At 40.8% G+C, this 15812-nt stretch overlaps 1 protein-coding gene across 2 annotated transcripts in view; it reads left to right on the forward strand.

The window, feature by feature from the left end:
- Polr3A (RNA polymerase III subunit A) overlaps positions 1-3598 on the forward strand; it is a 30794-nt gene extending 27196 nt beyond the window's left edge. For both annotated transcript variants that reach the window (XM_033381726.1, XM_033381727.1), the window contains exons 6-7: positions 2132-3167; positions 3234-3598. In XM_033381726.1, coding sequence (XP_033237617.1) covers positions 2132-3167; positions 3234-3440 — 1243 coding nt within the window. In that variant the 3' untranslated portion in view covers positions 3441-3598. The remainder of the gene's footprint in view (positions 1-2131; positions 3168-3233) is intronic.
- The last annotated feature ends 12214 nt before the right edge of the window (positions 3599-15812 follow it).

Genomic DNA, 15812 nt, shown 5'->3' on the forward strand with positions numbered 1-15812 from the left:
CAGCTAATAATTCAAAGAACGATTCTGCTCCAATTAACATATCTATTCTTTGTGGCTTGTAGAAATAAGGGTCTGCCGGTGGTAGGTTCTCTGGGATTCGCCAGTCAGTCACATTCACTGACTGGTCAGGGTGATCCAAAAATCAAAGGAGAACTCACTACCATTTATTCGCGACTTCACCACTGTGTGTATTTTATCCCTTACTTGAGAATTAGATTCACCAATTCCAAGCAAGTTAATACAGGACTCCTCTCTACGGATCTGTAAGCGATTAGCGAGGTGGTCGGTAATGAAATTTGTTTGTGATCCAGAGTCGAGCAGAGCTCTGGCCAGAATGTGTTCACCGCTCTTAGTTCGGACGCTTACGATCGACGTAGCCAGAATTACCCTGTCCAACGCTGTCGCATGCAAAACATATGACGTGGAAGGTTGATTCTGATTTGATGGAGGAGAAGGACTCTCTTGGGGTGGTGGTAACGCGAGACTATTAGCCGACACTGTGTATCGATGCAATAATGTATGATGTGAGCGGCTGCACACTCGACATTTATTGGCTTTGCATTTTACAACAGCGTGGCCTTTTCGCAGACAATTAATGCATAGGGATGCCGACTTAGCAAACTCAAACCTTTGCATCACCGATAGACGCGAAAATGAAGGGCAATTTGACACTACATGGTCTCCTGAATTGCAGTAGCTACAAGTTTACTGAGTTCTACTGTTGGTGGAAGTGGAAGAACAAGCAAATGAACTGCGATTATGTTGCTTGCTTGGCATGAATTTGTCTTGCCTTGGCTTGGTCGATTCTTCAGCAGACAGATGCTGGTATCGACGATTCAATACTTTCTCAAAGTCGGACCAAAGCGGCAACTTCTCATAAGTAAGCTGTTCATCCCACTTTTGTTTCGTCACTGGGTCGACTCTGTTTAAAACGAGATGAATGAGCATTGCATTCGAAATTTTTGTATCATCTCCGATCGACAGTAACGATCCGTAAATCGACGAAACAGTATCGATTAGAGTTCTTAGAGATGATGCAGATTGATGTGATATACTCGGCAGATTGAACAATGTGGAAATATTATTCGTGAAAATCAAATAATCGTTGTCATATACTCGTTTTAGGCCAGCCATGGCCTTTTCATAATTTGCCTCGGTGACTTGGAATGCCTTTATTTTTCCTAATGCTTCATCAGAGAGGCACGAAATAATATGATTACATTTTTCGATCACCGGTATGCTGTTGTCGCTATGGACTGGTCTCTCAAAAAGGCTAATGAATTTTTTAACTCCGAGTGTTTACCACTAAATTTGGGTAACGCCAATTTCGGAAGTCTATTATGAGTTGGGGCTGAAGAAGAAACTGGCTTCGTCTCGCTTGCTGCATCAAAGGCGGCGATAAGCGACATTATCTTTCCCTTGGTGACAACCGTCAGCTCTTCCAACTCGGCTGCATATGCATCATCATCTGTTATGTCCTCGATTTTCTCCTGCAAATGGTTAGCCTTTTCAATTGAAGCATTTAAACCATCTAATCTACATCGTAATTCCGGTAATTGCAAAGGAATCAATCCTTGATCTAATCGATCCTCTAAGCGACGAATGCTTTTTACTCGACTTTTGAGCTTCATCTTTAAGTCTTCAAGAGTAGATTTACTGTTTTCTGCCATAATATTGGTGTATGTAGATTTTACGCAACAAACCACTATCATTTCTATTTATTTATTTATTATTATTATATTTTATTTTTATAATTTTTGAACGAGAACGATAATGTGAGTCATACTGACTGAGTATTGTATTGTATTCTTGATTTCTGGATTCTTGCTTATTCCTACGCAATAACGCAACCCTAGTGGAAATAGACTATTACTTAATTCTATCTCTTCTTCAAATCGATCACAACTAGTTTGTAATATAATAATGGAAGACATTTTGGACCTCAGTTGTTTGTTTTTTGTGTAAAAAGTCGTCCCCAGGTCATATACTCGTAGACCATTTCGATGTATGCAGATGATGCCAAACATTTTATTTCTTACTTAAAATGAAAAAATGTACGATATTATTTCAGGACATATATCCATATTATCCTATAACAACTGTCTCTTCTTAAATTTATTGTACAATACAGGAAGCATCTAAGTACTGTGTCTAAGCGTATTGGAAAAGTTCAAGAACAGTATAGAGAATATGGCAATCTATGTCATCAGATCGAATGTATCACTGCCGAACAGCTGCTAGAATTTGTACGTCGTATCAATGATCGATATAATCGCGCCGTAAGCGAACCAGGTACAGCAGTAGGAGCTATTGCTGCTCAGAGCATTGGAGAGCCGGGCACCCAAATGACGTTAAAAACTTTTCATTTTGCGGGTGTAGCTTCGATGAACATTACTCAGGGTGTGCCTCGTATTGTGGAGATAATCAATGCAACGAAAACCATTTCAACGCCAATAATAACTGCTGAGCTTCAAGAAAACAGTAGCATGGAATATGCGAGGCATGTGAAGTCTCGCATTGAGAAAACCACGTTGGGCGAGCTGTCTTCCTTTATCGAGGTCGTATGTGGACCTTATAGTTGTCACTTAGCCATGGGAATCGACATGTCGCGCATAAAAGTGCTAGGACTTCACATCAACCTAGAGACAATTGTGGCTTGTATACTTAAGTCTCGAATGCGACTTAAACCTGCACAAGTGGAGATTGCCGCCCGGACATCGCGAATTATTGTTCGTGTTGAATCCTCGCGAACCTCAACAATAAACGCTGAGTTAGCGCGACTGGCGCTCAGTCTACAGAACGTTGTTGTTGCGGGTTTGCCGAACATTGCTCGTGCCGTCATTGCAGTAGATGATACTCGACAACCGGCCATATATAAACTTTGTATTGAAGGGTATGGGCTTCGCGAGGTCATTTCTACTTACGGCGTAGTCGGTGAACGCACTCGCAGTAACAATATCTGTGAAATATTCCAGACACTGGGTATTGAAGCAGCTCGGACCATTATCATGAGCGAGATCACTGAAGTTATGGAGGGACATGGTATGAGTGTCGACTGGCGGCACATTATGCTTTTAGCCAGCCAAATGACAGCTCGCGGTGAGGTATTGGGCATCACGCGACACGGTCTTGCTAAAATGCGAGAGAGCGTTTTTAATTTGGCATCGGTAAGTGCAAATTATATTAATTTTATTTAAATATGCTCCAAATTTTGTTTTTTAATCTAACTATAGTTTGAGAAGACTGCAGATCACTTGTTTGATGCAGCGTACTACGGCCAAACGGACACTATTAATGGCGTATCGGAGCGCATTATACTTGGTATGCCGGCAGGCATAGGTACAGGTATCTTTAAGCTGCTACATCATCACGAAGACAAGCAAATTCCGAGTATTGACCAAACAATTTGCATTGGTTTGAATCTTCTACCGTTCACGTAGGAGACACATTTGTTTAAACATATATAACATAATGGTGTTTCAAATTCCTAAATCAATTTGAATGCTGTCAATTATTGTGAATGCCCTAGAACTAACTAGAACGCATCCGTCTTTGCTGATAAGCTCACTCAGCCAATAAAACTCTGGTGTCAAACCCACTTTTTCTGATAGATAGATAGTGCTTCACAAATGCATAAAAACTTTATTTTTTATTTAAAATTGTGTATTAATTGGATACTTCCAAAAATCAAAAATTAGTTTTACCCATTTTTAATTTTCATTTTTTTATTAATGACATTTTGTTGAATGTTTTTATCAGAGGTCTTGGTTTTAAAGAACTTTTCAATTCTAAAAAACTAAGCAGTGCAGTTATAACTTGGCTTGTAAAACTTTGCAGTTGAATTATATTTTGTTGGTTATTTTTTTATGTACTTATTTTTTTTTTAATATGGATTTTTATTTTTTTGGAAAATTTTAAAAGGTGTACACGTATGGATATGGAAGTAATATATTTATTATTGTTTATATATATATAGTTAAATATGCGACACTGCAGTTTGCGTTTTAAAAAAGATTTTATTCTTTCACTTAAACTTAGTGCACATTGATTAGTTATTTCCCCGACGATGACTTATGTCCGGTGTCTTGAATGGAATTAACTTTTGTTGAATTCTCCGACGGTGTCGCGATTGACGTTTGTCTTGAACAGAACTGATTTGCCTTCCCAAATGTAGACTATTTATATCATGATGCTCGGCTTGGGATTCGGATTTGGATTCGGAGGCGTTGGCTTCGACTTCGGCTTCGGAGATGGAGTACGTGACTCGATCGATATGTGGGAAAGGCGGCTTTTGATGAAAGACTTCCGCTGCGTATGATCGGTGTTGCATTACTTTGGGGTGGCTGAGAATAGGGCCTCTGATTGGTCAGCTACGATGGCGTGGTTCTTGAGAATCGATTAGTAATTGATCTCTGAAGAGTGGCGTGATTCTAGTGCGGCTGGATTTTAGTGCGGCTGGATTCTAATGCGGCATCTATTGTTTTATGTTCCACTTCTAGCTTAGGGTGTTTGTTTACATTGCCTGGAATCGGCTACGCGTGGTCCATTTCGAGCGTGAGATTGTTTATGGGGTTTCGAAGCTGAGAGTGTCGGATTGTTTATAGTAGTGTCGGATTGTTTAAAGTATTGTGGGTGCAGGGTAATAGACATAGACAAGGGTATGCGGAGCATGGACTATAGATATGTCACTCCCCCATTGTTAGATTTAAGCCTGTCCTCAGGCGGTTATCCTTGGATATAGTTCAGGTGCGTCTAAAACTCTAAGGATGTTTCTATGTGCGGGTTGGTTTTAGGCTTATTGTTTTTACTTAGACTAAACAATTTGTAGCTTAATCCTATTATGATTATGACAAATAGTAGTGTTAAGCTTACATGTAATACATTATTTAATTGCGTATTTTCTATTACAATTTCTTTGGTTTGCAAATAAGACAGTGGTTTAATTTTTGTTACGTTATTGTTGATGTATATGCTCTGTGCAAATTCTGGTATTGAGTTGGATATTAAGAATTCGTTTAATTGTACGCTGCAATTATGTATTTTTATTAATGCGTTACCTTCTACTTTTATTTCTTGGTTTAGGCAATCTTGGTTTAATAAGGTTTTTGGTAATTTCCAAGTTAACAATATATTGGGTTCTATGAAATTTATTTGAAAGTTTTGGTGTGCCTTGGTGTATGGACATTTTGTTTCTACTTGTTTGACTATTCCTGAAATACATTCGTCATTTATTTTTTTGTTTTGATTCTTTTTCATATACCTTCATATCTTCATCTGGATATGGAACAATTTTAAGTATAGGAATATTTCTGATCTCTCGTGGGATGTTGGAAATTATTAGTATTTCGTTAGTGTCTGATTTCAACCAAGTAGATTTATATATAGGGTTTATAAAGAGGTGGTCAAAGGAATTTGACGACCCCTATATAACAAAGACTCTCTATACCTCGCTTGTTCGTCCGATCTTAGAATACGGCTCCTGTGTATGGTGCCCTCAGTACAAAGTACACCAGGACCGTATAGAATCAGTACAGAAAAATTTTTTACTCTTTGCTCTGCGGGGCCTTAACTGGGGTGCGGGTGTAAGACTCCCATCTTACTCTAGTAGACTATTATTAGTAAACCTCCCATCCTTAGTTAACCGTAGAAAAATGCTTGGTGTGATATTTATGCACAACTTGATCAGGGGTGACATAGACAGCCCTGATCTGTTGAGCCGCATAAACTTCACGATTCCTATTAGACTGACTAGAAACTTTATACCGTTGTTCCTTCCACTTTGTAGATCGAATTATTCCTTGCATGAACCGTTTAGGGTCTTATGCTCGGATTATAATTCCCTCTACCATATTATATCCTCCACTAATTCTCTTCCTCTTATTAAATTACTAATACTTACACACCTTTCTAGTAATTAGTAGTGTGGTATTTGCATTTTGTATTTTATTGCATGCTTAATTTCTTAATAGTTTAGTGCTAATTTTCCTCGAAGGTTAGTCTAATATCTATCTTTCTTGCATGCTCGCGTTTGGTTCGGCTACGCACCGCGCGTCATGCGGCAGCGCCCCTCGGTCGGTTGGGCGGGAGGAGGGCTGCGTTTTGCCTGGGATCCGCGCGTAACAGCCTTCTGCTGGTGTCACACGGGCCACTTGACGGTGCAGTAATTGCATCGCCTCTTGATAGATGCAGTCATTGCATGTCAACGTCCAATTATAAGTAGATGTTTTGATATTTAATAATTTCTCTGAATCGATGTGTTTCAGGTAATCCTGCCTCAATAATTTCGGATTAAAGACACCTAATCTTGTTAGCTGCATGCCTAATTCAATATCCTCTATGTACTCAGTAAAATGTTGAAGGTTAAATATTAATATTTCTAGTTGTTTATTTCTGTCATTATCTTTGTTTAATTTATTGACAACTTCTATGCCGGAATTTACTGCTTGAATTACTAAGTTTAATTCGTTAACTTGAACACTGTGGCTAGCCAGATTGTCTAATTTCCCTTCTAATTCGACCTTATCATCTTGATCTAACGTTCCAAATAGATATTTATAAATTGTGCCTACTGCATTTATAAGGCCTCTTCAGTTTCTTTTGGCTATTTTTATGCCGTTGAATTCGCGTTGCAATTTCTCGACTAAATATTGAACTTGGATTTCGTTATCAAATTGGGTTGCCTGTTCTAGTAAACTCTAGTAATGGTATCTGTTTTGAATATGAGATATCCATTCCTTGAGTTGATGGGATCTATCTCTATATTCTGTCCGGTAGCTTGTAGGACGGTGAACATTAGTAAGATTATAATCCTAATTATGTTGTAGCTCCGGATTCCCAGTACTCTATTCGTGTACTCTGCAATTATCATATTTACTTTTATTAGATTTTTTCTTTCTTTTCAATTTCGTTTTATAGTGGGTGATTTTCCTCCCTCTATTTTTCTCTTCGAAGTGCTTTTCGTCTACCCGCCTTTTCCCTTGTTCTTTTGAACGGGTTGGTTGTTTTTGTTTTAACTAGGGGTGCATTCTTGTAGCGTGTGTCTACTTTAAAGTCGATTCTATCGTTATTCAAATGATTGATCTTCCTAACTTTATTCAGTTGGGTGTTATAATCTGGTAGTCCGGCGTACAGGAAGATATCAGCTGGGGATCTTTTTGTAGTATTATGAACCGTTTTATGGTTATAATTGTATAGAATTAACTCGAATTAACTCGCTTGAAATGATCCTTAATTTTTCATTGATCGTTTTATGTAGCCGTTCTACATCAGAAACTCCGTTTTTACTGGTAGTGATTTCGATTTTCACATTTTTCGCATTCAACCATGCTTGCAAAGCTGCGCACATAAAGGCTGAATCTTTGTCGGCTTTAATTCCCTGTGGCTTGCCTATTTCGTTAAAGACTTTTATGATGGCTCTCTTTGTTTGTAACCAGTCACGACTCTTAACTTCTACAAGGGTAGCGAATTTAGAATATACATCAATGCATGATAGGAATTGTTGATTGCCTACCAATTAGAAATCCATGACATACTTCTCTCTAATATTTTGTATTTCAGGGGTGATTTCGAAGGTTAGATTGGTGTTACGATGCTCTGTTTTAGCAACGTTGCACGTAGGACATTCATTGATAATATTTTGGATTAACTTTTGATAATCGGGGTAGTAGAATTTTCCTTTAAACCAATTAGTGGTCTTTTCGATACCTGGGTGAAGTAGCTCTTTATGATTCTTCAATATTTGTTCTTTGAATTCGGAGTAGTTCGGAATATCTATGAGTTTGGTACTGGATTTAATCAGTTTAGTGAAGTGATTTGGACTGATTATCTCCAGGAATGCCCTTTGGAACAGTGGGAAGTCTACTTCATTATGGAAAGATAGTGCACTCTTTTTGGTACACACATATGCATATGCACTTATGCATATTTCTGCAACTCAAAACATATAACTGCCTTCAGATCTTATGCCTACCAAAATCAAGTCTGCAGTGATTTGCATTAATGATGTCATTAATATAGTAGCATCGATGAAGAAGAACAAGGAGCACGTTATTCTGGCGGCTGTTGACCTCAACAATGACTACAATTGTGTAAACCTGAAATTTTTGAAAAGACTAATTGAAAATGAATATTTTCCAACTACAAACATTGACTGGATTATCAGTTTCATGTCTATGACACTACTTAAAATAGGGTAAGCTGTTCAGGTAGTGCAGGTTGTTCTCGCCGCTTCTATTTAATGTATATACTAAAAGATTACATCAGATCAGTGAAAGCCATAAACACATCATGCAATTTGAGGATAACTGCGTAATAATCTTTCATAACAGTGACTTTTCTGCAGCGGTTGTAAACCTTAATAACAAACTAAATGACTTTAATGTGGTGATCTCGGTTTCAGCTTTTCTTCAACCCAAGTAAATCTGCGGTAATGCATGTATTATTTGGTCACTGATATATGGATATTTGGTCACCGATATGTTCGTCATTTACCTTTTTTCCGTTTATGTTAACCTTTTTATGGAATTGACAGAATTTAATTTTGCCAATTTGATCAGATAATTTTTTTTTACCAATTCAGTACAATTTACCTGACACACATAAATAGGTGGAGCCTTGCTTAGCCTTATGTGTTTGAGCGTTATCATCATTTTCTTTATTGTTACTAAGAAGCGCGAATCTATTGTTTGTAAGCGCCATATTTAGCACAGTGTTTTCAGACGTTTAGGTTATTTTGGCTGCGCTATTTTGTTTACCTTACCTCCTTTATACTAAAAACACTAGAAAATCTGTTGGATTAACACATCAGGAATGAGGTAGAGGGACTGATGTCAACAAACCAACACGCCTACACCAAAGGGAAATCAGTGGAGACGGCACTACACTCGCTAGTATCCACCATCGAGAGCGCCCTTCACAATAAAAAGTATGCACTGGGAGCATTTGTTGACATCTCCGGAGAATTCAACAACGTGACCACAACCGCAATAACAAGTTGCCTAGAAGCGAATAACATACACCCAGCAATAAACGTTTGGATCAAAAACCTCCTATGTTGTAGACGGGAGCAATCGGAGTGGGGCACCGCTTCCAGGGTTAAGACGACACACAGAGGCACACCTCAGGGTAGAGTCCTGTCGCCAATACTGTGGAAAATGGTGGTCGACGAGATTTGAGAGGAAGGCCACAAAGATAACAGCCTCTGCAGATGGACGGAGGAATAGGAGCGGGCTTATTCTGCACAGACCCTGAGATAAGGCTGTCGTATAAGCTACCGGACCGATGCAGCATATTTCAGGCGGAAGTTTTCGCAGAGCCATATACAAAACAAACAAATTTTGACCCAACGCCTCTTAAAACTACCTTATTGTTGATTCTCTTCCCCGCGAATTTTTCAGACAGCTTTTCTTTTTGTTCGGAGCAGAACCCAGCCGATTAGCTGCTTGCCAAATAGCACCTAATTCTTGGCCCTCAGCCGCTTATTTTGTTTGTTACTTATGTCTATGTCACTCATTTGTTTGTTAAAGCTTTGCGCTTGCTTGCCCTGCTAAACGCTCTCTGCCAGCTCGCTCTTCGCTATCTCCGCTTTGCGTCTGCCTACCGACGTCGGCCGAGCGAAGCTGCGCTTAGCGATCGGAGCGGCAATGTAAAGGGCAGGCAAGCCACACTTGCAATTTGGATGTCACGCATTAAAGAACATATCGTAATTTTATTTCTGCGCCGAGTTTTATTTAATTGAAATAATTAGTCGGCCGATTGGGGATAAAAAACATTATCTCCACATAAAATTTGGTGACCCCGACGTGATCTCTGAGTTGCAGTGTCAATTAATTATCATTCGCGATCGACATTCGTTAGCCTTAACAAATTTTCGGCGGTTAAGCACAATTCGGTGCTAAAACATACTTACATACACCTACATACACGCATTGCTGGCTATTAATTTTTCTGTCGCGACAATTCGGTCAGTGCAGTGCAGCGAACTCACTAATACACACAAGCTGAGTACAAAGCGGAATCGGACAGCTCGCACAGCCGCACAGCTAAAGGCATTAGCTGTAATCCCTTTGCTTTCGGTTCCCACGTTTATACGTATACAGGGTGTTTTTTTCGGTCGTGCTGAGTGACTCTTTTAAAACCTCAACATGGCAGCATCTGAGCCTACCAATGTCGCGAACGCAGCAATGCCGAGTGATGTAGATTTCTACAGGCACAAGGCCGAGTCCATCGCGCGCCAACTAAAGGCCATGGATCGCTTTCTCACCAAGGAAGAGCTTGCCGAGTTAGATGAGGCAGAACTTCAAGCTCGCTTAGAGCAAATCGAGCGAATGAATGCGGATTTCGATGCCGCTCAAACGAGCCTTGAAAGGTTGGATTTCCTGCAGTTAGCCCATGATGCCCGGCTGGACTTTGCGAATGTTTATGTCAAGGTTAGGTCCAGGCTGTCGCGGGAGTTGATGGCTGCTCGCACGGTAAATGTTGCCAATTCAACAGCTCGGCATACTCTCGAGGGGAATTCGTCGTTGTTCGCCTATAATAGTATAGGCCGTTCTCGAATGCCCGAGTTGCAGCTTCCGCGATTCGGTGGGAACTACATGGATTGGCCAGAATTCCACTCGATGTTCTCGACAATGGTGCACAAAGACCATCGTATCCCAATCATCGAAAAATTTCAATATCTTCGTGGATGTCTAGATGGTGCTGCGCTGGATACGATTCGTTCCTTGGAACTTTCTGAGGAGAATTACGACAAGGCGTTGAATTTGCTAATGTTGCGATTCGATAATAAACTGTTACATTTTCAGGCACACGTCAAGGCTATTTTCGGGCTGCAAGGGGTGGAGAAGGGCTCAGCTATCGGCTTGCGCGCGCTCAGCGACAAAATCAATTTGCACTTGCGTGCACTTCAGACCTTGGCGACCCCGCAGGAGATTTCGGATGGGTTGCTGATCTTCATCATAGGCACGAAACTGGACCACAAAACAAAGGAGAAATGGGAAGAGAACTTGCCGACGTCAGGATTGCCTCGGTGGTCAAGCATGGCCTCATTTTTGGAAGCGAGATGTCGGATGCTGGAGAATTTGGGATCAGCCATGGCAACAAGTCCTAGTCAACAGGTGGGAGAAGACAAACCTGTCACCCTTATCACCTCCAGTAACGACCATCCTAACCCCATATGTAACCATTGCAATTCCTCCGAGCATTACATATCTAGATGTCAGGCATTCCTGAATCTCTCTGCGTTTGAAAGATACAAAGAAGCAAAGAAGAGCCGCTTGTGTTTGAACTGCCTCAACAAAGGCCATGAATTGCAGAGGTGCAGGTCAGGACTTTGCAGGCATTGCCAGGCCAAACATCACACGCTACTCCACATTCCATCGGGAACTGGTGCTTCATCTTCCTCTTCACCGGCCGAGGAATCGATCCAGCAAGAGGCCGCGACTGTGCTTCTAGCAAGCGGGTGTTCTAGCCCTCCCCCCTCGATCCAGAAATCTCAGCCTAGCCAGAACGTGTTGCTACCTACTGCCCTCGTCCATGTAACAGATCGTTATGGAGCACTTATCCCATGTCGTGCCATTTTGGATTCTGCGTCACAGGCAAACTTTGTAACATCTAGACTTGCTTATCAGTTGCAGTTGGATCATCGCTCGTCTTATGTTCACATCTCTGGAATCGGAGATTCCATTCTACCTTCGAGCAAGTCTGTACATATAGTTGTACAATCCCAGGACGCAAGCTATCGAGCTTCCTTCGCTGCAATTGTCACCAACTCAATTACGGAAATGCAGCCTAACTTCGGCCTAGACGCAAAGGATTGGCCCATGCCGAATAATCTAAAACTAGCTGATCCTAATTTCTCCAAGCCCCAACGTATCGATCTGTTGATAGGTGGTTGTTTGTTCTTCGATTTAATGTGCGTCGGACAACTTCGACTATCAGACCAATTGCCAACATTGCAGGAGACAAAACTTGGTTGGATAGTGTCAGGAAGCATTGATAGCTCGGAGAATAAGCGTGCAGTTTTAGCCGGTTTTGAAAATTCCTCCTCCATCTCTAATGACGATTTTCGGCCCACAACGCTGGAGTACCAAAACTTAGAGCGGCAATGCAGGAAGCAGCTGCTCGAGTGCCAGGTGCAAGTGGAAAAACTGCGATCGGAGAATCAGGAACTGCAGCGCGAACTTTTCGATACATTAAAAAACTGCATATCCACGCCAAATGCAATTCAACTTTCAACAATTTCTACATTGCCAAATTTCCTGCCATTCTATGCAATTACAGAGGTTCCCGATGATCAAGACGTAATCACGACAAGCCGCCTTCGTAAAGAAGCGCCGATTGCTGCGTTCGACGATCATCCCAGCGTAGCCGCCAGTTGGAAAAATAGCGGTTCTGCCCCTTCAGGATGGATCTGTTGAAAGCCTTTGCCTTCCAACGGGAAGTGAATGTTCGGAGCAGAACCCAGCCGATTAGCTGCTTGCCAAATAGCACCTAATTCTTGGCCCTCAGCCGCTTATTTTGTTTGTTACTTATGTCTATGTCACTCATTTGTTTGTTAAAGCTTTGCGCTTGCTTGCCCTGCTAAACGCTCTCTGCCAGCTCGCTCTTCGCTATCTCCGCTTTGCGTCTGCCTACCGACGTCGGCCGAGCGAAGCTGCGCTTAGCGATCGGAGCGGCAATGTAAAGGGCAGGCAAGCCACACTTGCAATTTGGATGTCACGCATTAAAGAACATATCGTAATTTTATTTCTGCGCCGAGTTTTATTTAATTGAAATAATTAGTCGGCCGATTGGGGATAAAAAACATTATCTCCACACTTTCCATAATGAATAATCGGCACCTGAGTCAAAGAAAAATGGGCGGGCTCACCAAACTGATAAAAGGTTGCTATTGTCTCCATTATTTGAGTCATTTTATGCGTCGGCTAATTGTATTTGTATTGTTGCTGGTAAGTACGCATTACAATGCTTTACTCTCTCATCTTGTAGCTTTTATTTTATATTTGTTTTTATTTTTCTCACTATGGCTTTCTCTGTGATCTCTGCCAAAAAAATTTGTAGGAAAGTGATCACCCATGATTAGCCGAGTATCCCCTGAGTATTAGGCAGTCGCGGAACGGCTTTAAGGAGCCGACCGTTGGCTTTTCCGGCTCCTAGCCATGGAGTCTCAGTTTGGCAGTCTGCAACTGCTGTAAAAGGGTAACTCCGCGGGATCTGCAAGTGCTAGCCGTCACTCGGCCGTTCGCGACCGATAAATTGACTGTTCCGTCCATTCCGATCCCACCAGTGAATAGACGTTCCGGACCTCCGGATATTGGCACCACAGGTACTAGGCCTGTAGTGCCTAAGCCACTGGTGGAAATCCCACCAAAACGATAAGTTTTTGTCTCACGGCTGGCGCCTGACCTCTGATCTAATGATGTAACTGCTTTTACACACAAAGCAAAATAAAATCCGTCGTTTTAATGGTTAAGAAGTTTATTTTCTATTATGCCAGGGAGATAGCTTCATTTAAGACAAGCGTCTTCCCAACTCAATTCGACAATAGTTTTTCTGCCAAGTTTTAGTCAAAGCATTTGTACTGAAGGAGTTCAAGGCTAAGAAGAAGAATAGGCCCCCCATTACTTACTCAGAATCAGCCAAATGTGCCATCTTAATCTTCGCGTTCTATACCAACCTTTCAAAAACTTACATATTCTCTTGTAGTAACCTATCAAAATGTAAGAGGCATAAGTAGTAAGCTAAGCACTCTTTTTTCGGATAGTGTCGTCCAGTGTTTTTCATCCCACGTTATTATTTCATTCATTCTTAGTTCAGAGGTTTTGGCAGGTTTTTGCAGTCAAAGTTCGTATTATGTCAGCATTTTTCTATTTAACATGCATTCCTACATTCCTCCCAGGTCTGATGCTGAGGTTTACTTAAGCCACCTCTCTGCTATTAATACATTCTTATCAGCATCAGGTTGCAATGAAAAAATTATAGCTTTAACCTCCCAATTCTGTCTTGGCTGCCTTGGACGCTAACCTGTTGTTTCCCAATTGCCACAATGTCTTTATCAATGGCCTAACAGATATTTCCCTTGTCCAAATTAATGCAGTTAAAAACATTAGGGACAGACTTCTTGACCTCAAGTTTGTTAATGATGGTTCTCTAGCAACGGTATCCAGAGCAAGCCCAACATCATATCCTGAAAATCCTTACCCTCCAACTCTGTCGATATCCCTTGAGTGTACTTGATCTGGTGGTACTGACAGCTCCATGGCTGCTTGCCGCATAAAGTGTTTTCGAAAAACTAACCTTATTGATTTAAATCTACATCTCTCGCTTGTTGATTGGTCATTTTGTTATTCATTACCGAACATTGACGCAACTATCAACTCGTTTTATAGCTCTATTTATTCCGCCCTAAATACATTTGTTCCAGAAATCACTGTACCTGTATCGTCCAAGAGTCCCTGGCTCTCCAAGTATTTATCTTGCTTAAAAAACAATAAATCCAGGCTCTATAAAAAGTTCCACAAGACGGACTCCTGCACTCGTTCCTTGCCAGTGTCAGTGTTATAATCAATACCTTTTACAATGTAATAGTTACTTTCGTAGTGATCATACAAAACTATTTTCGTCCATTAACTATAATCGTAATTCAAACGCTTTTCCTCCTTCCCTTCATTACCAGAACGAAACAGAAGCTTCTGCTGTTGGTATTACAAATTTTTTCGCTACTTTTTCCAAACAACGTACTCGTCTTTTGTTAAGACCTTAAAAGAAAAGTCTAGACATTTTCGAGTTGAGTTATAATTTCAAACTAAATTTTATTCTTAAAATCAGAGCCTTATATGTGATTTGACAAAGAGGTAGGTGGTACACTTTTGTATTCTATAATTATCGTTAGACCTATGCAAAGGATATATTTTACTGCGGGTGTCTATTTGAGTGCATGCTTACATTTTAGATAGAGTTAAACTATGTACAGTTAAACAGTGTAAAAATAGGAATGTACAAATTATAAAATTATCACTGTTCGGGCCAGCCGCTGAATAATAACCGTAACTTTAACATTATTATTGTATGAGCAGAGAGAGCCGCCTATGTTGTAAAGCGTTAACTTTCTACAGAGCTGCTGCGCTCTCCCGCTAAAGGGGCTCTCTGCCGCCGCCACTTCGGCAATTACTTTGTTCTGCTGCCGCCACTTCGGCAATCACTTTGATCTAACGCCGTCGTCTATAGTTTAGTTCTATGCTAACCCCTCTGCGCATTGGTTGCATATCGATCTCGCATAAATTTTATCTGGGTATAGCAAGCAATCGGCTTCTGCTAAGCCACCAAGATTAAATACGCATTATAAAGTTTAACCCAAAATCTCTTTTCATTTTTGAAACACATAGGTGCCAAAAAAGCTTGGCATCTCAAACAATCACAATACAAGGCAGAAGAAAGTTAACTTAAATTATTCATGAAAGAAGATTTTACTTTAGAAGCGCAAGTATCAAAGAAAAAAAGATGGGAAAATTTATTGTAGTCGCGGCAAAGGATACGGAAAGGTTCATGGTCAGAGTAGTTTGAAGGATAGAGAGGAAGACGGAGAGGAAAGTAATGCCTAGCCGGGCGGGATGGGACAGCAATTCTGATAAGGCTAATGAGGGCCGAAGATTCAACCTCGCCTAGGAGAAGTTTGTGAAGAAAGAGAATTCCATGACAAGTTCTACGGCTTTCAAGAGAGTGCAAGCTAATGAGACGCAGCCGACTCTCATAAGGAGGAACACGACGAGAGGGGTCCCAATTAAGTACGTGCAGGGCAAAGATAAGGAATTGCT

This window comes from Drosophila pseudoobscura, chromosome X, assembly GCF_009870125.1.
Source record: "Drosophila pseudoobscura strain MV-25-SWS-2005 chromosome X, UCI_Dpse_MV25, whole genome shotgun sequence".
NCBI classification, from domain to species: domain Eukaryota; kingdom Metazoa; phylum Arthropoda; class Insecta; order Diptera; family Drosophilidae; genus Drosophila; species Drosophila pseudoobscura.